The sequence below is a fragment of the Sapajus apella genome, unplaced genomic scaffold, assembly GCF_009761245.1.
Source record: "Sapajus apella isolate SASKATOON/1434 unplaced genomic scaffold, GSC_monkey_1.0 scaffold3, whole genome shotgun sequence".
Classification (NCBI taxonomy): Eukaryota; Metazoa; Chordata; class Mammalia; order Primates; family Cebidae; genus Sapajus; species Sapajus apella.
The window spans coordinates 2,128,936-2,153,576 of record NW_022436943.1 but is presented as its reverse complement, the minus strand read 5'-3'; the positions used below and the strand labels follow the sequence as shown (position 1 = coordinate 2,153,576).

The window sequence follows — 24,641 nt, the reverse complement described above, 5'->3', positions numbered from 1 at the left end:
GGGGAAAGGCAATTAGATACTGTGAAAAAATGGAGACAATCAGAAGACATACAGTCCATGGTGGCAGTGACAGAGTACGCAGGAGGTATGGATAATCTGGGTAAGTGCCATGGAAAAATAAATATCATGATTGAACTTGAGGCAAATGGAAACAGTTCAAATTGGCTTCATACACTACTCTGTGGAACATATGATGTCCATATGTCCATTACCAACAAACTGAAACATGGAAAATAAAAAAAGCCAATGCTATAATGGCTATAAGAACACACCCAATGCCAGTCTCTACCACACCACAACAGCATAACTTATTACAGCTGCCAGGTAAGTTGTCTAAGAAGTCAGATGCAATAAGAAAAAAAGGAGAAAGAACTAACTATAAACTGTTCTCTTTCCCTACAGAAGACAAAGTTAGGATCTATACTAGAAAGTAGAATGTGTAGCCACAATAAAGACTGAAAAGCAAAGCACAATTTTTTTCTCTGTAGACAGTTTCTAAAAGTATAAACGACTTTGTAATTAGAGAAGACAACATTTTACCCCAAACTACAAACGATTTAAGACCCAGAGAACTAAATAAAAAACAATGGAGGACTAAGATGGAATAACTTCCAAATAAAAAATTATAAATATGACCTTTCAAGTTTTGAAATACATAATGGAGTATAAAAAGAAACTGACCAAAAGATGTGGTGGGAATCCATTACGTTTTACATCAGTTTTACTAAGTCTACCAAATTTTCCTTCTATACTTTCTAACCCCCACCTTTGTTTTCTTCTTTTGAGATGGAGTCACTCTGTCGCCCAGGCTGGAGTGCAGTGGCGTGATCTCGGCTCACTCCAATCTCCACCTCCCAGGTTCAAGTGATTCTCCTGAGTAGCTGGGATTATGGGCATGTGCCACCACACCTGGCTAATTTTTAGTAGAGACAGGGTTTCACCATGTTGATCTTGAACTCCTGACCTCGTGATCTGCCAGCCTTGGCCCCTCAAAGTGCTCAAATTACAGGCATGAGCCACCACACTCGGTCTCTAACCCCCACCTTTCTATACTCTCTAATTCCCAAAGTGATTCATCTTCAAGATACAATCATAGTTCACATAAAAGAAGTAGGGCTTAACTTAGGCAAGTGTCGTGAAGGACCAGTTTACACAGCACAGCCAAAACTGTAAAAAAAAATTTTTTAATAAACATTTTTTAATAATTTTTAAATCTTAAAGCCTATCTGGTGGTCCTGACATTTTCAATCAAAACTAGGCCAGCCAGATGAACTGTATCAAAATAATATTTATAATTGTTACATATTCATAACTAAAAATAATTTTTTAAAATAATCTCAGCACTTATTCAGAAATATACTGATGTCACTCAAACTATACAGTAATGAAATTCAGCAGCTAAAAATATATAACTATTTTACAGTAAATACCAATGTCATTCCTGTTTCAACCCGACTTCCCATTCTACCCCTAAACTCCCAAACTTGAAACCAACTACAATTTCTTGAGTAGCTGGAGTGTGGTTTAGGAAAGGAAGCTATGCTTGTTTGTATGGAATCTGCCATTTCCTCCCTGCCAAAACACTTGTTTAAAAAGTCATGTAATATTTCTATTAAATTGTAAATGCAGTCGACAAGGAAATGGCCTACTAGCAGTGTATTACCTTTGTGGCAGTGCCAATGGGCCTACAGCAAAAATAGTGCACATGATAATTTCAACATGCATTCCCAAGTAACAAAATTGTGCTTTACATAAATACCACAGAACCTAAGCAAGATCCAGAAAAAGCAATGAAAATCTGCCCAAGCTTTCATGCTTGCCTATATCAATTGTATGTCATAACTAAAGCAAAATAGAAAAGCATCTACATATGTTCAAGAAGCTTGTGAAGTTAGATCATATAACCCTGGGAAAACTATTGCAACTTAAATCTGTGTATTTCTTGTTAACCACTGTAACAACGCACTAATAAAAATGAAGAAAAACCCTGGGTATCAAATGAACCAAAATGTACTAACTACATACAAGTCCTTAAAGATCATGATGCAACTTGTTAACAGGAACATATGTTCAGTGTAAGCCACAATTGTTATGTTAAATTACTTCTTCCTTTGATATCATTCATTTGATTACAGAATTTAAGAGATTCACAAGCCTTCCAATTAAAACGGTGACCTTCAGTTTATAAGTCACTTGCTGAAATGCTTACAAAGTCACCTCTGATCATTTATTTCTTACCTTCTATTGCATAGCACAGCTACATTTAATTATGCCAATTAAATGATCCCAGATGTAATAAAGATGGTTCTATTCATATAAAAGTTATACTTAAAACCAACTTAACATAATTAAATAATTACTCGCTAATTAATATAGTTTTCTAAGACAGCTGAGTAATTCTATTTTACAGCAATTTAACTAAAATGCATATTTATTTTATAGGTTAGGTATGTCTTATCTTACTTTTTAAAAATGTCCGTCCACTCATAATTTCAAAATTCAAACCTGATAGAGACACCATTTCCTCCAGAAATGTAAATTTTTAAGTGTTATACACATGAAATTAGGGTAAATACCTGCCCTCAGTATATCTCCTTCCACCTTCCCACCCTACATACGCCTAGCTATTTATGTCTCCTGAAATAAATGCTAGGTTAAGTCTCTAGCACAAACAGTTACTACTACTGGCTTAGAACAAAATAAAGCTTACTATGAAAAACTGAGTAAGTCCACACAATTGCTTTTAAGATATAAATCTTCAATAAAACGTAACAGTTTTCTGTTAACACAGTTTTCATCCTCAGTTAGCAAACATATAAGGGCTACTATATCCAGAGGCCAACATTAAGGGTGGCCACTAGTGATTTTTCTGATCTCCAATAAAGAACAGGAACTAAAGTACCAAAAAAAAGAAAATAAATTATATCAATTTAAAATTTAAATGTTAAATAAATAAATTGTGCTAAACAAAAGTTTGAAAGGCAAGCTGTGAGGGATGATAGCTCTTTCAAGCTGTATTTGATTAGCATTTAATTACTTTCATTTTTTAGTTTATTTCACTGATTCTTATTCTAAGTTGTAAGTACAACACTTATTATTTTAAGAAAGAAAAATCTGAGCTTACCAGATTTCAGTATTAACACCACAGAAGTATCTTTAGGGTAGGAAAGGAAATCAAGCACATATTCAACAAAAATTTTTATTGGATGTTCTTATGTTAGAATCTGCTAGACTCATTTAGACATACAAAGATGGAACATATTTGAATTTAAAACTTAGATCTAGTAAGGAAAATAAGACAATTTATATCATAATAACTATAATAATACACAGTAAGTTTAAAAGTGCCATAAGAAAATTATAAATAACGTGATATGAGAATTCAAAGAAAGAAAATATTTTTTAAATCAGTGGGATGAGGAACTTCTGACAACAATTAGACTTATTTAAACTAAGCTTTCCAGAAATAGAAAGATTGCGGGAGGAAGACATCACAATCTATGACAAGATTTTTTAATCTGGTTCCAGATTAAAATGCAGAACTGTAATATGCTATGACAAAGAAAACAGTAAACAAAACACTATCCTAAATACACAATGTAACAAGAAACCCTCTTTAGGGTCACTCATATTATTAAGAGCCACAGTTCTCAGTTATTTTGGGTCAAAGAATCCTTGTTTCAAGGAGTCATTATTTTCATTTGATGGAAAACTACGAATTGTCTTACCAGAAAAACATATACCAGCACAAACATCAATATTGAAGTGCAATTTCATAAGATACACTGACTCTGAATTCTCTGCCCCAGAAAAAGCACATTCTACCCTTTGGTGAATCATGGTTTCCATCACTGGGCTAGTATACAGTATAGGTGAAAATGAAGAAGTAAAAAATAACTGTTTTTCACCATTAGAAAAGAGAAAAGGCATCGCTGTCCCAATAGGTTCATTATTTTCATACTGTTTCCAGCAAAGGCTGCAAAAGACATCTGAGCAGCCATAAGCAAGAGCTTAAAAGTTTTCAGCAACTTCCTCTGGCTAGAAATAAACTGTTAATAAACAGGTTCAGGCACAGAAACAGTAATTCCTTTGGGTACTGTCTAAGGTTCCAATACCTCCCATCCTACTGAATGTCCTACAACAAAATCAGGTGATGAAAAGCAACTGCTTGATCCTTCCACAGCCAAAAGTTCCTTAAGTAACAATGGTAAATATTATTAAACAGACATCCTCTGTAAGAACATGAACTAATATATATAGTCTCAATATGACTTCAAAAGTAATTTCAAAAAGCTACCTCATATTTCTACAGTACTTAGTATTTTATATGTATTGTTCATATACACCATCCCTTTTGATCTTCAAAAAGAACTCTGTGAAGCAGATGGATGAGGATCCATTATAACTAATTCACAGATAACAAAATTGATTCAAGCCTCACAAGTCTCACACATCAGGTCACACCATTATTACGTAGCAACAAAGGAAGCATTCTGACTTTGCTAGAATTTGGATTTCCAAACACATGGTTCAGTGATTATTGCTCTACAGATTCAAGTTACAAACCATTACTGGGTCATAAAATCAATGTAATGGACCTGGACCACACATTTTTTTTAATGAAAAGATGAAACAGAAGAGAGTACTGTGATAGAACAGAAGTCAGAGTGAATCACAAAGAAAATAAGTATGGTTTCATGTATATATTGTTTCACTTATGTGTGCATGTGTCTGCACACATGGGCATAATGTGTCACAATGTGAAAATATTTCTACTATGAACCACAATTTTAAAAGTCTGAAACGTAAATGTCATCTTTTAATCATTAATAAATCAATTTAACATATCTCCTTTAAATTCTCCCACACAAATACAGAGAAATACTGCATTTGTCAGTATCTCATATTAAAATCTTAAGATGAAATGTAGTATAATTCTTTCTCAATAAGTATTACTTTAAGCAATACTTAATAGAAACATGTCTCCAAAACTATAATTCATATTTATATAATTTGTATGTCAGTAGGAAAATAATTGCTTCCTCAATCGTTACGAAACTAATCGTGTGTACAGAGCACTTGGCAATACCAACAGCAAGGTGAGAATACGGATTAAGAATAGCAATGCCTCTTTCCTGTGTAAGCCTCAGGGGTGATCCCAGCAGGCTTAACCAAGAGAAGCTGAGACCTGTTTATTCTATTTTCTTTGCTTGTTCATCTCTTAAAGAATAATAACTCTGCTAAGACAAAAGTATGTTGAAACTGTCACTGTAATAAACCTTAAACCCCAATTTAGGGGTTAGAACGCCTTATACCACCATCACCCTTCAATGTGTATCAGGACCACACAGGAGAACTCTTTCTTTTTTTTTTTTTGAGACAGAGTCTTACTCTGATGCCCAGGCTATAGTGCAGTGGTGCCATCTCAGCTCACTACCACCTCTGCCTCGCCGGTTCAAGCGATTCTCCTGCCTCAGCCTCCCAAGCAGCTGGTACTACAGACATGTGCCACCATGCTCAGCTAATTTTTTATATTTTTAGTAGAGACAGAGATTTCACTGTGTTGGCCAGGCTGCTCTCAAACTCCTGACCTTGTGATCCGCCCACCTCGGCCTCCCAAAGTGCTGGTATTACAGGTGTGAGTCACCGCACTCAGCCAAGAACCCTAACTTTCAAATGGAGTAAAAATTCATGTCTATACTGAAGCAATACTGAAATTCTCTGATGATCCCATTTCTCCCACTCCTCTGGATCCTTGGATGATCTGAAAGTATGGTTAATAGAATCAAGGTATCACCTAAAATAAGCACACACAAAAAAATAGGGAAGAGAAAGGAAAGAAAGCCAAAGGTAGGGAGAGAGGGTGAGGTGAGAGTATTTGCCTATGTACCCTGTCAGGAAACAAAAAACCAAAAAGACAACAGTAGGAAGAAGAGGAAAAAAAAGGAAGATAAGGATAAGTTCAAGGGAAAAATGCAAGTAAAGTATGTAATGGCAAAATAATAAAATTTTTATCTACAACCATGTGATCTTATGCATATTGTGGTAATACATACATATAGCTAAATAAAAGTTGTTACATTGTGTAGCTTTCTATTCTAAGGAAAAAACTCATATCTACCCCTTCCTAGTAAATAAAACAGAAATCTAAATGATTCTAACATTAAAATGCTAGTTTATCCTGAACTATAAAACAGAGAACATGTCTGCCGTGCTTACTACTACTTCCCCAAAGCTCCACTGGTGCCTGATAAGTGTGCACCAAGTATCTGTGGAAGGAAATAAAGGAAAGGGAAAGGGAGTAAAAGAATACAGGAAGCCACTCTAGATGACATTTAATTTTTCCGACACAAAACAAGCAGTTTGAGAGAGTAGATATACTGTCCAGCTGGTCCCAAGGCCAATTTATTGCCTTTATGTTAGAATATGCATTTCTTCCATTTTACCATTAATATTTAACCAAAAATAATTTCATATTAATGATTAAATTTAGTATTGATAACATGAGAATGTCACACCATGAGAATATGCACATTTACATGGCAGAAAAGTTTCAAGAGCGTTATTCTCATTACTAAAAGATTCATTAAAAATTATTTTTACTCCAAAGGATTCCACTAGCTCCCAAGTAATGAATCCTAACCAGAATGAAATGTCTGAAATGAGAGACACAGAATTCAGAATATGGATGGCAAAGAAACTCAACAAGATCCGAAAGAAAGTTGAAATTCAACACAAAGGAAACAGAAAAACAATCTAAGATTTAAAGACAGCCTAGTGATATTAAGAAAGAACCAAACAGAACTTCTGGAATTGAAAAATTCATTACAGGAATTTCAAAATATAGTTGGAAGCCTTAAAAACGAACTAAGTCAACGAAGACCAGTCCTTCAAATCAACCCAGTTAGATAAAAAAAAATGGTAATAATTTTTAAAAATGAACAAAGCCTTCAAGAAATATGAGATTATATAAAATGGCCAAATATATGACTTATTAGCATTCCTGAGAGAGAAGAGAAAGTGAGCAACTTGGAAAACATATTTGAGGATATAATTCAGAAAATTTTCTCCAATCTTGCTAGATGGGACAACATGCAGATACAAGAAATCCAGATAACACCTACAAGATACTACACAAAATGACTATTCCCAGGATACATAGTCATCAGACTATCCAAGGTCACCCAAAATAAAAAATCTTAAAGACAGCTAGAGAAAAGGGTTATATGACCTGTGAAGCAACAGTCTCCAAACTTTTTGGCACCAGAGACCATTTTCAGGGATGACAAGCTTTCCACAGATAGGGTTGTTGGGGTGGTTTGGGATGAAACTGTTTCACATCAGTTCATCAGGCATCAAGTTAGATTCTCATCAGGAGTGCACAACCTGGATTCCTGGCATGTGCAGTTCACAATAGAGTTGACGTTCCTAAGAGAATCTAACGTCACTGTTGATCTGACAGGAGGCAGAGCTTAGGCTATAATGCTGAATCGCCCACCGCTCACCTCCTGCTGTGTGGCCCCATTCCTAACAGTCCATGGAAGGGTATCAGTCTGCAGCCCAGGGACCCCTGCTCTAGAGGAAAACCCATTAGACTAACAGTAGACTTCTCAGCAGAAATCCTACAAACCAGACAAGATTAGGGGCCAATTTTGAGCAGGCTTAGAGAAAAGAAATGCCAGCCAAGAATTTCATGTCTTGCCAAACTAAGTTTCATAAATGAAGGAAAAATAAAGTACTTCCCAGACAAGCAATTGCTAAGCAAATTCATCACCGCCAGACCAACCCTACAAGAGATGCTTAAGGGAGTTCTAAATGTGCAAACAAAAGAATGACAATTACTAACACAAAAGCACATAATCCTAGACTCTATAAAGCAACTATACAAAACAGACTACAAAGCAACTAGCTAACAACACTATGACAAAACCTCACATATCAATATTAACCTTGAACATAAAGGGCTTAAATGGCCCACTTAAAAGACTTAGAGTGGCAAATTGAAAAAAACAAACAAATCCATTTTTCTTTTATCTGCAAGAGAACCATCTCACAAGTAACAACACCCATAGCATAGACTCATAGTAAATGAACGGAGAAAGATCAGGTAAATGGAAAACAAAGAAGAGCAGAGCTCCTATATTAGATAAAACAGACTTTAAACAAACAACAGTTAAAAATGGACAAACCAGAGCATTACATAATTTTTTAAAAGGGTTCAATTATACAAGAAGACCAAGCTACCCTAAATATATATATGCACTCAACATTGGAGCACCCAGATTTATGAAAACAATTACTTTTAGACCAAATAAAAGATGTTGACAGCCACACAATAATAGTGGAAGACTTCAACACACCACTGACAGCATTAGACTGATCATTAAGGCAGCAAACTAACAAAGAACTTCTGGACTTAAATTTAACACCTGACCAACTGAACCTGATAGACATCTACAGAATACTCTACCAAACGACCACAGAATACACATTCTTCTCATATGTACATAGAACATATTCAAAGATTGACCACATGCTTAGTCATAAAGCAAGTCTCAATAAGTCAAAAAAATCAAAATCATACCAAGCACCTTCTCAGACCACAATGGAATAAAAATAGAAACCAACACCAAGAGGAACTCTCAAAACCACATAAATACATGAAAACTAAACAACATACTCCTGAATGACTTTTGGGTAAACAATGAAATTAAGGCATAAATCCAAAAGTTCTTTGAAAAAAAATGAAAACAGACACAATATACCAAAACCTCTCGGATACAGCAAAAGCAGTGTTAAGAGGAAAGTTTAGAGTATTAAATGCCTACATCAAGAAAATGGATCTCAAATTAACAATCTTACCTCACACCTAAAGGAACTACAAAACAAAAACTTAAACCCAAAGCTATGAGAAGAAAAGAAATAGTACAGTCAGAGTAAAAGGAAATGAAATTGGGACCCAAAAACCATACAAAAGAGCAATGAAATAAAAAGTTGGTTTTTTGAAAGGATAAATAAAACTCATAGACTGCTAGCAAGATTAAAAAAGAAAAGAGAAAATCCAAATAGGCACAATCAGAAATAGCAAAGTTAAGGTCACAACCAAGCCCACAGAAATATAGCAGATGCTCAGAGACTGCTATGAACATTTCTATACATACAAAGTAGAAAATCTAGAGGAAATGGATTAATTCCTAAAAACACACTACCTCCAAGATTGAAGCAGGAAGAAACAGAAATCCTCAACAGATCAACAACAAGTAAAAAAATTGAATCAGAAATTAAACACCTACCAACTAAAACAAGCCCCAGACAAGAGGGATCACAGCCGAATTCTACCAGTCATACAAAGAAGAGCTAGTACCAATCCTAACGAAATTATTTAAAAAAATCAAAGAGGAGGGTCCCTCCCTAACTCATTCCACAAAACCAGTATCATCCTGATATTAAATTTGGCAAAGACATAACAAAAAAAGAAAATTACAAACCAATATCCCTGATGAAAATAGACACAAAATTCCTCAACAAAATACCAGCACATTGAGCTAGGTGCAGTCATTCACGTCCATAATCCCAGCACTTTGGAAGGCCAAAGCAAAAGGATCACTGGAGTCCAGGAATTTAATACCAGCCTGAGCAATATATTGAGATCCCATCTCTACAAAAACAGTTTTTTAATTAGCCAGGCACAGTGGCACATGTTTGTAGTCCTAGCTACTAAGGAGGCTGAGATGAAAAGATCACTTGACCCTGTGAGGTCAAGGGTGCAGTGAGCCATGACTGCACCACTGCACCCCAGCCTGGGGGACAAAGTAAGCCCATTTCAAGAAAAAAAAAAAAAACGAGCAAAATCCAGCAGCACATCAAAAAATTAATTCACCACAATCAAGTGGGCTTTTATTCCTGGGATACAACAATGATTCAACATATGCAAGTCAGTAAATGTGATTTACCACATAAGGAGAATTAAAAACAAAAACCATATAATCAACTCAATAGACACAGAAAACACTTTTGATAAAATCCTATACCCCTTCATTATAAAAATCCACAACAAACTTGGCATCAAAGGAACATAACACAGTAAGAAGTATCTATAACAAAGTCACAGCCAACATCATACTGAATGGGCAAAAGCTAGAAGCATTCCCTTAAGAACTGGAACAAGACAAAGATGTCCACTCTCACCATTCCTATCCAATATGTTACTGGAAGTCCTAGCCAGAGCAATAAAGCAAGAGAAAGAAATAAAAGACACTAAAATAGGAAAAAAAGAAGTCAAATTGTCTCTCTTCACTGACAATATAATTGTATACTAGACAATCCTAAAGATTCTGTCAAAAGACTCCTAGGCCAAATAAATGATTTCAGCAGAGTCTCAGGATAAAAAGTCAATGTATATACTATATACATTTTTATATACTAATAATGTTCAAGCTGAGAGCCAAGTCAAGAATGCATGCCATTTATAATACCTACAAAAAAAAACAAAACAACAACAACAACAACAAAAAACACCTAGGAATACACCTAACCAAGGAGGTGTAGTTCTCCACAAGGAGAACTACAAAAGATGACTAAAAGAAATCAGAGACAACATTTACAAATAGAAAAGCGTTCCATGTTCCCAAGTTAGAAGAATCAATATTGTTAAAATGGTCATACTGCCCAAAGCAATCTGCAGATTCAACGCTATTCCTATCAAATTACCATCATCATTTTTCATAGAATTAGAAAAAAACTATTCTAAAATTTATACAGAACCGAAAAAGAGCCAAAATAGTCAAGGCAATTCTATTCTAAATTCTATTCGGTTCTGTATAAATTCTATTCTAAAATTTATACAGAACCGAAAAAGAGCCAAAATAGTCAAGGCAATTCTAAGCAAAAAGAACAAAGCCAGAGGCATCAATTTACCTGACTTCAAACTATACTATATGGCTACTGTAACCAAAACAGCAAGGTACTAGTACAAAAACAGACACATAGACCAATGGAGCAAAATAGAGGCCCCTGAAGTAAAGCCGCACACCTACAACGAACTCATTTTCAACAAAGTCGACAAAGATAAATGATGCAGAAAGGAAACTCTGTTCAATAAGTGGTGCTAGGAAAACTGGCTAACTATATGCAGAAGAATTAAACTGAACTATCTATAACAATATACAGAAAGCAACCTTTTGTTAATGGATTAAAGACTTAAATGTAAGGTCTCGAACTATAAATTATAAAAGAAACCTAGGAAATGCTCTTCTAGACATTGGCCTAGGTAAAGAATTTGTGATGAAGACCCTGAAAGCAAATGCAACAAAATCAAAAACAGATAAATGGAACTTAAACTAAAGAGCTTCTGCACAGCAAAAGAAACTATCAACAGAGCAAACAACCTATAGAATGGGAGAAAATATTTGCAAACTATGTATCTGACAAAGAACTAATAACAAGAATCTATAAGAAAATTTAACAAATCAACAAAAAAACAAATAACCCCATTAAAAAGTAGGAAATGGACATGAGCAGACACTTCTCAAAAGAAGACACACAAGCAGCTAACAAACATAGGAAAAAATGCTCAACGTTGCTAATGACCAGAGAGATGCAAATCAAAACCACAATGAGATGTCATCTCACACCGGTCAGAATTGCTATTAAAAAGTCAAAAAATAACAGATGTTGGTAAGGTTGTAGAGGAAATGGAATGCTTATACTGTTGGTGGGAATGCAAATTAGTTCAGCCCCTGTAGAAAGCAGCCTGGAGATTTCTCAAAGAAATTAAAATAGAACTACCATTTGACCCAGCAATACAATACTGGGTATATATCCAAGAAAAAAATAAACCATTCTACCAAAAAGATACATGCACGTGTATGTTAATTACAGCACTATTCACAATAGCAAAGACATGGAGTAAACCTAGGTGCCCATTCACAGTAAACAGGATAAAGAAAATGTGGTATATATATACCATGGAATATGACACAGTCATAAAAAATAATGAGATCATGTCCTTTGCAGCAACGTGGATACAGCTGGAGGCCATCATCCTAAGCAAACTATACAGAAACAGAAAACCAAACACTGCGTGTTCTCACTTATAAGTGGGAACTAAATATTGGATTCACATGGATATAAAGATGGAAACAACGGACACTAGGAACCCTAAAAGGAAGGAAGGAGTGGAGAGGACAAGGGCAGAAAAACTTCCTATTGGATACTATGTTCATTATCTGGGTGACAGAATCAGTGGAAGCCCAAACCTCAGCACCATGCAATATACCTGCACATGTATCCCACTAAACCTAACATAAAAATGGAAATTTAAAGAAATTTTGAAAACATACTTTTTAAAAATAATTTCCAAAGAATTTGAAATGCTGATTTACAATTATTAAATATTTATGCAACTTCTTCAGAACACATCTATTGCATAATGCAAACTACATATATATGATTAAATAAAAATAATCCTCTACTTGGTAGACAGCCAAGTCATTTGCATATAAACAGTGAAAAACATTCTGATTCAAATATCTCTCAAGATAGTGATTACAAAGAAGACATTAGAATGTATCTTATAATTGGGGTACGGAAAATGATATGGGGACAACTGGAAAGACAATAAACAGGCAGTAAAAATCAAAGGAGTGGAAGACCTTCACCAGCAATGAAAAACAAGCAGGTCAGTTTTACAGACAGATTAAACAAAAAACCCAACTTTAAAATGGGCAAAGGAATTGAATAGAGAGTTCTCAAAAGATACACAAATGGACAATAAGCATATGAAAAGATGTTCAATATCACTAGTCATCAGAGAACTGCAGATCAAAACCACAATGAGATGCCACTTCACACCCATTATGATGGCCATTATCAAAGAAAAACAACAGAAAATAACAAGTCCTAGCTAGAATTCTTGTACATTGGTGGTAGGAATGTAAAGTGGTACAGCAGCTATGGAAAACAGTATGGAGGTTCCTCAAAAAAATTAAACAGTCTCGAATTGATGATTGTGCATCCAGTTCAGAGTAGCATTATTCACAAAAGCCAAAAGGTGAAAGAAACCCAAGTGTCTATCAACAGATGAATGAATAAACAAAATGTGGCATATACATACACAAATATTATTCAGGCTTTAAAAGGAAGCAAATTCTGATACATGCTGCAACATGTAAAAATTATTGAAAACATTAGGCTACGTAAAAAACATACACAAACACACACACACACACAAAAGAACAAATATTGTATGATTCTACTTATATGAGGTATTTAGAATAGTCACTCATAGAGGCAGGAAGTAAAATACTGGTTACGAGGTGTTGAGGTAAGAGGATATGGAAAATTATTGTTTCATGGGTACAGGGTTTCAGTTTGAGATAATAAAAAAATTTCTAGAAACAGTGGTAATGATTGCACAATAATGTAAATGTACCTAATGGCAATGAATTGTATAGAGTACTTTTAAAATGGTTAAAATGGTAACTTTTATGTTATATATTACTCAATCTTAATTGTTAATCTTAAATTATATAATTATAATTATAGTATGTAATTGTTAATCTTAAATTATACATAATTATTAATATTAAATTTTCTTTCTCTATTTGAAAGAAGAGAATACATTATGGGGAGTGTAGTGAGTTGAAAAATGGCCACCTTCAGAAGACATGTCCACATCCTAATCTCTGAAACCTCTAAATGTTACATAATTTGGGGGGTAAATAAACACAATTTATCCAGATATAATTAAGTTAAAAATCTTGAGAGCAAAAGATCATCCTGGATCATCTGAGAGGGCCCTGAATCCAATGGCGAGTGCCCTTATAAGAGAAAGGCAGAGAGAAATTTGAGGTAGATAAAAAAGAGGACACAGGGCTGGGTGTGGTAGCTCACGCCTGTAACCCCAGTACTTTGGGAGGCCAAGGCAGACAGATTGCTTAAACTCAGGAGTTCGAGACCAGACTGGGTAACATGGTGAAACCCCATCTCTACAAACAAACAAACAAATATATATATATATATATAAAATTTAGCCAGGCATGATAGCTTGTGCCTGTAGTCCCAGCTACTTAGCGGGGATGGAGACTGAGGCCAAGCACACTGGCTCATGCTTGTAATCCCAGCACTTTGGGAGGCCAGGGCTGGAGGATCACTTGAGGTCAGGAATTCAAGACCAGCCTGGCCAACATGGTGAAACCCCATCTCTACTAAGAATACAAAAAATTAGCTGGGCGTGGTGGCACACACTTGTAATACCAGCTACTTGGGAGGCTGAGACAGGAGACTCACTTGAAACCAGGAGGCAGAGGTTGCGGTGAGCCAAGACTGTGCCATTGCACTCCAGCCCAGGCAATACAGCGAGACTTCATCTCCAAAAAAATATACACACAGACACACACACACACACACACACACACACACACACACACACACACACAACTTCCTAAAGGCCTGAGAAAGACAGAAGACTGATCTCCTCAAAAGTATGTGGTTAACGGAATTCAAAACTAAATTTTTTGAACTATTCTATTTATCTAACTGACCAAAATTAATTTGGTTGTTTCATATTCAACTTTATAAAATAAACTGAGTTTTAACTTTAAAAAACTTGTTTCACTTAACATTCTGATCAGACTTACTCTGATTTGCCACTACTCACTAATTTTAATCTAATAGCTGAATATCAATTTATAAGCACATGTTCATCCCTCTCCTATTTAAAAAGCTTTATATGTTTAAATGTGTACTTCATAATTTCCCTGTACTAAATAATCATTACTGTCTACCACAGTGAGGATTCAGTTTACATATACTACAAGCTTCCCTGGGCTAGAGGGGGAAAAGTTGTATCAAAACTAACAATTTGGTTAACTCCTTGCCATCAAACAAATCCAGTGTTTTTAACAGCTCTTTTTATTAGAAAATTCCTCCTTGAACATCTACATTCCAAATATTCCTTATTCTGCCAAGGAATGATAAAAGAAATATCAATCTTTGAAAAACTAATAAACCAAAACATATAAAACAAATGACCTCAAGCCTTACACCTTTGAAGGACCCATTCTCAAATAACTGCAAATTTCCATTTTAACCACTTTCATTTTGTCATTTAGTGCCATCTTTAAGTTCTTCATATCCCTCATGCTATGTCACTAAATATATGTCCTACAGTAAAAAGCACAATATTAACTTGTGGCCACTTAAAGAGAAGCAATTCCATTCTAAATTATCCATGCTCGAGGCATCTCTTTTTGCCCTTAATTTTTGCTGGCCTAAGCAAGACTAGTTTACAAGCAGGCCTGGTGCCTGAGCACAGTAAAAGGCTGAGAAAATGACTGAGAAACCAAATCCCAGTTCATTCAGTCTAGAAGGCAGTACCACTGCTCTGGGGTGTTCCTCTTATATACCTATAGTGGGCAGGCATAGTGGAAAGGGCTTGAACTCTGTGAGGATGGCTGCAAGGCATTTCAGAAAGACTGGATAGAATCCTCACTCCAATAAAGCGATATCACCAGTGGCTGGGTACTCTCCCATATATGGAGGCTGAGGAAAATCACCCACCACACCCTAACTTTGTCTCTAACTTTGTTCTAGATAGCCATCTATGTATAGTAAATGGTATCATTTACTTATATTAAAAGAACTATCAGGTTTTTTTGCCTCTATCAGCTGTGGGGTCTTCCTGTCAATCACATCTTCGTCTCATTGTGGCAATTTTATAGATTATTGATTATCTCATTAATCTATATGGCTACCAAAAAATGGCTGGAAGACAAAACGTAAAAAATTAAAATCCGTCCATATTTCCTGCTATTCTGGAAAACTTAGAGGGTTCAGGTTTTAAATTAGTAATTATAATATTGCAATTAGATGGTTTAAAAATGTCTAATTTTTTTAGCCACTCCTCCACTTGCATAGAGTTGGCATATTAACACAGGGGATATTTCTTTGGTGTCTAGGCAAAAATACAGATCAAACTGAATTCATATCTCAGTTCTGCCACTGACAAGTTATGTCATCTTAACAAATAATCTTATCCATTTCATCCAATCTACCCAATGGAGAATAAAATATTTATTTCACAAAGTTACTACAGTACAAAAAAAATGTTGGTTAAAAAAGAAAACTTAAATATTTCACCTACTTATCATACTGTCATATCCTACCAGCTTTCTCATATCTTAACAACCATTTTATCTCCTTTCTAACCTCTTGAGATTCAGATGTCATCTGTTTAGGGTAGGGCTCCCCAGATGACTGCTATGCAGCATGCATGGAGAACACTATTCCATGATTGCTCCATTTCCTTACATTCTCTCTTTTCTTTCCAGACTGTGCCCTGTTAGTAACCACCTGAAGTGTATCTCAGCAGCATCCTTAAATTCCCTGTAGCCCCATCCTTTTAGAACACTCATTCATTAAAACCCAAACCCTGCATATCAGGGCCATAATGCACTCTACTGCACAGCAGAGCACACTACCACAGGAAGGCCCACAAACCAGTATTAATTACATTACAATTTCTCAATTACCAATTTTAGCTGGACCCACTACATTTTTTTTTCTCTCTTGAACAGCTCTTTTCACTGCCCATACTATACCCCCCACCAAACTACTGTAAACCTTGAAGAAACAGTAAAAGTTATTAACTTTATTAAATTTCCACATGTGGATATATATTTTGTAGTATTCTACATGACAAAATGGAAAATATGCATAAAGCACTTCCCCACGTACCAAAGAACAATAATAATGTGAAAAAAAGCAGTTGCGTGACTGAGCTACAAGCTAAATAAACTACAAGGCTCTTTTCAAGAACACCAATTTTACTCGAAGAATAACTGACAGAAAACTAAGGTTACACAGATGGGTATTTCACAGACATTTTCTCAAAAACGAACCAAGTGAACCCGTCATTTCAAGGGGAAAAAAAAAGGCAGTATTTGTTGCCCATGATAAAGCTGTATCTGTTACATGATCTTTTTTTTTTTTTTTTTTTTTTTGAGACGGAGTTTCACTCATGTTACTCAGGCTGGAGTGTGATGGCTTGATCTCGGCTCACCGCAACCTCCGCCTCCTGGGTTCAGGCAATTCTCCTGCCTCAGCCTCCTGAGTAGCTGGGATTACAGGCACGCACCACCATGCCCAGCTAATTTTTTGTATTTTTAGTAGAGACGGGGTTTCACCATGTTGACCAGGATGGTCTCGATCTCTTGACCTCGTGATTCACCCGCCTCGGCCTCCCAAAGTGCTGGGATTACAGGCTTGAGCCACCGCGCCCGGCCCTGTTACATGATCTTAACAGCTTCCAATACTTGCAGTTCAATACTCTAATTCGTAAGACAGCTCACAAACACAAGAAAAGTTAAATAATGACATCATTCAAATAGGAGATAAATTATATTATGTTTGGAAATGTACAAGGCAATACGTGATTAACTATCGAAAGAACCGGACTGTCAAAAATTGCATATATACAAATTAAGAGGAAAAAGAGAAATTTACTTGGGCGACAGCTGTCAAGAATGGGTCTATACAGAAATAAAATCTGAGTTGAGACTTAAAAAATTGGTAGGATTTAGATTGGTTTAAAAAAAAAAAAAACAGTAAGCAAGGCATCCGAGGAAGTTTGCAATATATATATTTTTTTTCCTAAGAAAAACACTATCATCAGGTATATTTTTAATAATGTATGATGTATTCATTCAAACTCTCAGTTAATATTATAAGATCCTTAAAGGAAGGCGCCACATATTACAATTCTCTCCTATCTGCTAGAGAAAGTAGCACAGGGTCAAATTTAACATGTTGAACTATTTGGATGGAAAAATAAGATTTACACAGGGAAGAAGCAGAATGGTAATAATGGAAGTCCTAGGTTAAATTCCAGCTCTGGAACTTACCTAAGTTGCTTTGGGTAATTTAGTAACCCTCACTGATTGAAATACAAAGTTGTCTACTTTAAGGATCACTCTACAAACATCCTAACTAAAATAACCACAGATAACTAATGATCAGAGAAGTAGTAAGACTTTGTGTTCCTGTTTTTATTCTTACTGACCTTGTTATTTTTCATGTTATTTTAAAACAATTGATGCCATTTTTATCTTTCATTTACCAAGAGGAATTTACATATACAAGGAAGATGGTACATATTGTATACAATTATATTACTCAAAGAATTCTAGGCTGGGCGAGTCACTCCTGTAATCCCAGCACTTTGGGAAGCCACAATGGGAGGATCACTTGAGCCCAGGAGGTGGAGACTAGCCTGGGCAATGTGGCGATAACTTGTCTCTACAAAAAATTAGTTGGGCATGGTAGTGCATACCTATATTCCCAGCTACTCTGCAGACTGAGGTGGGAGGATCACCTGAGCCCAGGAAGTTGAGGCTAGAGTTAGCCATGATCGTACTACTGCACTACAGGCAGAGTGACAGAGTAAGACCCTGTCTCAAAAGAATAAAAAAAAAAAAACTCTCTTTAAAATGTTTCAATACAACAGACAGATTTTTAAATGTTTTCCATATAATACACTATTACCTATATTATCAAAATTTAACCCACAATAGCATTATAACATCAGGTGTGATTCCAATTTAATCCCCTTCAGAGAGCCTAAAATAATGCATTCTTCTTCCTCCTATTTACTTCATATTCCTCCAGCCACCATGACATTATCTTCTCTTTTCTACAAATATACACATACATACACTCTTCCCTTCATTCCTATATCCTTATTAAGGTAACTACAGCCACTAGAGGGCAATAAGTATACAAAGATAAATGTACTTATTTATGATGATGAACTTATCTGTATGATTCATAGAGTAACAAACCTAAAAAGTATATCATCACAAACCTTGAAACATAGGCAGTTAGACTTGAATATGTAAGATATATATTTCAAACTCAAAAATTTTCCTGCAGCAATCACAGAAACATATAATGATGTTCAAAAAAGGAATTCCATTTTCTGAATAAGCATTCATTAAAAAAAAAAAATAGCCTAATTCCTTTACAGGTGCATAACAATATCAGAAATTAGGATTGCCTAATATCATCCTCAGAACAAAGAAGAGAAAGGGTAGAAAACACACACACACACACACACACACACACACAGAGAGAGAGAGAGAGAGAGAGAGAGAGAGAGAGAGAGAAAGGTATAAATTACAGAGTGGGTAAGAACTGATTACTTCAAACTCTTCCACTACCACATCGAGAAACAATAAACTGAAGAGCAAACAATAAACTGAAGAGCAAAGAGGATTTACGAACCCTTTCTTCTATGGAAAAGCAAGCAAAAACTTTACAGGTATATTTTTGAGGGGAAGAGAATAGTGACTGTAGAGATATGCAGAGCCTTCATTTCTTTTCTCACAATTAAGAATGCAGAAGGAAGAGAAATTAACAGTTACTAATCTTTAAGAGATAATTTTACCATTTTTAAAAAGAATAAATTTAAATAAACTTATTTACTTACACTGACATTACAAAACTGCAACACTTATATAAGGCTAACATTTTTAGCAAACCATAATTTTCTTACCCTCATTGGATGTATATCAGCATAAGGAGGTTTTCCTTCAGCCATTTCTATAGAAGTAATGCCAAGGGACCAGATGTCAGCAACGCAGTTATAGCCTATTTCTTGAATCACCTCAGGAGCCATCCAAAATGGAGTTCCTATTACAGTGTTGCGTTTGGCCATTGTATCCTGCAATAATGTTACGTAGCCATAAATGCTACTACAAAAACACAAAGGAAATCTGTATGCCAAACATTCTTTAAGTCAAAATCTCCAATGCCACAGATTATATCAGAAATTGACTATATTTTGCTAAAATTCCAACCAGTTACAACATACTTAGGAATTCTGAATTCTGAAAATAACCAAGAATCCACAGGTAACTTAACTCCACTACTATCACTGAAATACAGTCATTAAAGATACTATAATGCTAAAAGCTACAGAAATGAGCTGACGTAGCTTTCCTTTTAGAACATTTAATCATTTGGATTATAAATTTTCATATTCAATTATCCTAAATTATAAATTAAATAATACTCAAATTTGGCTCAATTAGGGTTCCTTCTCCACAAAAACAAAAAAGTTAGACATTTCTTTCCATTCCCCCTCAAAAAGTTATCAAAGTTTAGTTACAATAAAAGCTCAACAAATTAGCCAAGTGTTTAGAAAATTATTAAAGTTAACTTACTGTTAACTGTCCAGCCACTCCAAAATCTGCCAATTTTGCATGTCCTTCTGTATTGAGGAGAATATTTCCAGCTTTTATATCTCTGTGTATTTTTCTCATAAAGTGCAAATATTCTAGTCCTTTCAATGTAGATTTAAGAATGGTTGCAATTTCATCTTCTGTTAACTGGAAAGAAATATTTTAAAAAACCATATTAAAATGCCATGTTAGATAAACTCTTACAAAAAAGCACTAGTAACAAGTATGCCGTGTGTGTGTGTGTGTGTGTGTGTGTGTGTGTGTGTGTGTGTGTAAGTGTGTGTGTAGGAGACCCCACTCTGTTGCCCAGGCTACAATGCAGTTGGCATGATGACAGCTCACTGCAGCCTCATATTCCTGGGCTCAAGCCATACTCCCACCTCAGCTTCTCGAGTAGCCAGAACTACAGGCACATGCCACCCAAATAAACTAACTTATTTTTATTTTTGTAGAGATGTGGGTTTCGTTATGTTGCCTGGGCTGGTCTTGAACTCCTGGCTTCAAACAATTCTCCTTTCTCAGCCTCCCAAAGTGCTGGGATTATAGGTATGACCCACCACACCTAGCCACAAGTACTTCTTTCTAATGACCACTAAACCTCCAGGAAAATGCTAAAGGGGTAAATAATCTAGAACCTCTTCTTTCCACGATATGCTTTCTTACTCTTATTAAACATTTTACTCATTAAAGGATGATTAAATTTCTCTCTTTAAGATTATCAGTATTGGCAGGGTGCAGTGGCTTACACCTGTAATCCCAGCACTTTGGGAGGCCGAGGCGGGCAGATCACTTAAGGTCAGGAGTTTGAAACCAGCCTGGCCAACATGGCGAAACCTTGTCTCAACTAAAAATACAAAATTAGCCAGGCATGATGGTGTCCATCTGTAATCCCAGCTACTCAGGTGGCTGAGGCAGGAGAGTCACTTGAACACGAAAGGCAGAGATTGTGGTGAGCCAAGATTGCACCACTGCAACTCCAGCCTGGGTGACAGAGTGAGATTCCATCTCAAAAAAAAAAAAAAAGAATTATCAATATCATCGGTATCATTCCTAAAGCAAAGGACATATCTGAAGAATCAGCCTGATATAAGGAATCACTATTTCCCACATCTTCTAACACTGGGTCGGGGGGGCGGGGAGTGGCATTATCACAGCTAATTTCTGTTCTGAAAAAGTAAATTCACATACTTCCCCTGAGGTATTTTAGATTCTTCATGAAAATGAAACCAACAGCTTTACATAAAGAAAAGTAAATGAGGGAGGGTGGCTTGCAATTAATCTTCTGGAAAAAGCTCCTACACCAGTGCCACTCCTAACCCTTCCAAGTCCTGGACTTCTGATCTAATACTGAGAACTCAAAAGTAAAAACGTCAGAGAAAGATTAGGAAAGTGGAAACACATGCAAAGGCTATCAGAAGAAGGAAAAGGGGGAGAGTAGAGAAGGCCAAGGAAGAATGGGATGGGAAAGGAAATATTCTTATCAGTTGAACAGTAGAACCACTGCTAACGTACCAGGCAATGTGCTAAGAGTTTCGCATGCATTCTCTCATGTATTCTTATAACAATCTTGTAAGGCACTGCGATATTATGAAATAATAGGAAATATTTGGTCTTTGCAGTTTCTTGGCACAAAAACTCCTAAGACCCTGTGAACTGACTGAGTGAATAAGAAGTTGAATCAAGACATTTAATCTTTGTTTTCTCGCCATTCTCACAAGAGTGAGAGGGACAGTCTTTTGTCATTCATAATATGCTCCTTTCAACCATACCAAAATTTATACTGAGCAGGTGACTCTTGGTAGGAGCCTACATAGCTTCAGGATGGGAGCTGGTTGCCAAACAAACCAACCAAGTGATTAGAAGTTTGGAAATTTCAGCCTCAACCCCTGAATTATGGGAGGGCTGTGGGGAGACAGTGGGTAGAGCTTTAGTTAAGTACAAATGTCCAAAAACTTAATCAATCATGCCTACATAATAGAACTGACCATAAAAACTCTAAAAGGTAGGAATTGCTCTCATTTTGCTTATATTCTATCTATAAGCAAAGGGATAATTTGAGAGAAAACAGGATAACACAGGAAAATGTCAGTGAAGACTGCTATGAGGACAATAATAGAGAGCTACTGATAGAGAATGACTGAGAAGCTAATTTAGACTGACATTCAAGAAGGCCCAAAAGACATTTTACTGAAGTCTAAATGATATAAGGAAGCCAATCATGTGAATGGCTTTCTGGGAACATACATTCCACAAAAAGGATTATTAAAAAAAAAAAAAAGATTTAAATATCTTGATTCAACTTCTCAAACTTTCTAAAACATTGAGGAAAAGAGAACACTTCCAAATTCATGTTAAAAGGGATTATCTGATACCAAAGTCACAACAAAACAACTACAGACCAAAATCCCTTATGAACATTGATATGAAAATCCTCAACAAAATACAGCATGCCACTTCAACAGGATCTTAAAAGGTTATAAACCATGACCAACTGGAATGTATTCCTGGAATGCAAGAATGATTTGACATACAAAATCAAACAATGTAATACACCACCTTAACAGACTGGAGAAGAAACCACATGATCATTTCAAATGATAACAGAAAAAGCATTTGACTAAATTTAACATCTTTTCATAATAAAACACACAACTAATAGGAATAGAAGAAAACTATCTTACCATAGTAAAAGCCACACACAAAAAACCTAATGTAAACGTCATACTCAAAATGTAAGACTGAATTTTCCTCAAAGATCAGGTACAATGCAAGGACGCTATTAGGTTGGCGCAAAAGTAATTGTGATATTTGTCATTACTTTAAAAAAATGGCAAAAACTACAATTACTTTTGCACCAACCTAATACTTCTGTTCCACATAGTACTGGAGGTTCTAGCCAGTGCAATTAGGCAAGAAAAATAAATAAACGCATCCAAACTGGAAAAAAAGAAGTAAAATTATCTCTGTTCACAGATGATATGATAATATATGTAGAAAACTCTAAAGGTTCCACACAAAAAAAAACCTATTAGAATTAATAAATAAATTCAACAAGTAGCAGTATACAAAATCAACCCAAGAAAATCAGTTCCATTTTTATACATTACTAATGAGCAATCTGAAAAGGGAACTATAAAAAAAAAAATTCTATTTACAATAGAATCAAAAGAATAAAATACTTAGGAATTAACTTAACCAAGGATGTGAAACATCTGTACAATGAAAACTACAAAACACTGCTGAAAAAAAATTTTTAAGACATTAATAAATAAAAACCTATCATATCTTCATAGATAAGAAAATTTAATGTGTTTAAGATGTCCATGCTACCCAAAGCAACCTACAGATTCAATGCAATCCCTATAAAAATCCCAATGATGTTTACTGCAGAAATAGAAAAACATATCCTAAAATTCATATGAAATCTCAAGGGGCCCCAAATAGCCAAAACAATATTGAAAATAGAAGAACAAAGCTATAGGTCTCATAGTTCCTGATTTTGAAACTTATTACAAAGCTATAATAGTCAAAACAATGTGGTACTGCCATAAACACAGACATACAGATGGATGGAACAGAGTAGAAAACCCAGAAATAACCCTTGTATATATAATCAAATTATTTTCAACAAGAGCATCAAGAACATTCAATAGGAAATAGCATTTTCACCAAATGGTGCTGGCACAACTGGATATTCGTGTACTAAGGATTAAGTTGAACCCTTACCTAACACCATATATAAAAATTAATTCAAAATGGATCAAAGATCTAAACATAAGACCTAAAACTATACCATTCCTGGGAAAAAAATAAGACAAAGGTCTCATGATACATGATTTGTCAATGATTTCTCAGATATGAACAAAGAGGTACAGAGAACACAAGAAAAAAAAACAGACAAATTGGACTTGATGAAAAATGTTTAAAAATTGCACATCCAAACACAATATCAATACAATAGAGTAAAAAGACAACCCACAGAATGAGAGAAAATATTTACAAATCACATATCTCATAAGACATTAATATACGGAATATATAGAGAACTCCTAAAACTTAACAATAAAAAAAATCCAATTCAAAAATGGGTAAAGGATTGTATAGACATTTCTCCAAAGATATGCAAATGGCCAAGAGGCACATGAAAAGGTCCTCAACATCATTAGTCATAAGAGAAATGTAAATCAAAAACACAATGAGATACTACAAAACACCCATTATGATAGCTATTATCAAAAGACAGAAAAGAACAAATGTTGGCGAAGAAGTAAAGAAACTGGAACATCTGCGTACTGCTAATGGAAATGTAAAATGGTACAGCCTTTTTGGAAAATAGTATTAAGATTCCTTTAAAAGTTAAACATAGAATTACCTTTTGACCTAGTAATTCCACTTTTGGAT

The 24,641-nt window shown here is 35.3% G+C and overlaps 1 protein-coding gene across 2 annotated transcripts in view; it reads right to left on the bottom strand.

The window, feature by feature from the left end:
* STK3 (serine/threonine kinase 3) overlaps window positions 1-24,641 on the bottom strand; it is a 345,181-nt gene that overhangs the window by 231,530 nt on the left and 89,010 nt on the right. For both annotated transcript variants that reach the window (XM_032248245.1, XM_032248241.1), the window contains exons 5-6: window positions 20,223-20,387; window positions 19,553-19,720 (exon numbers count right to left, since the gene is read on the bottom strand). In XM_032248245.1, coding sequence (XP_032104136.1) covers window positions 19,553-19,720; window positions 20,223-20,387 — 333 coding nt within the window. The remainder of the gene's footprint in view (window positions 1-19,552; window positions 19,721-20,222; window positions 20,388-24,641) is intronic.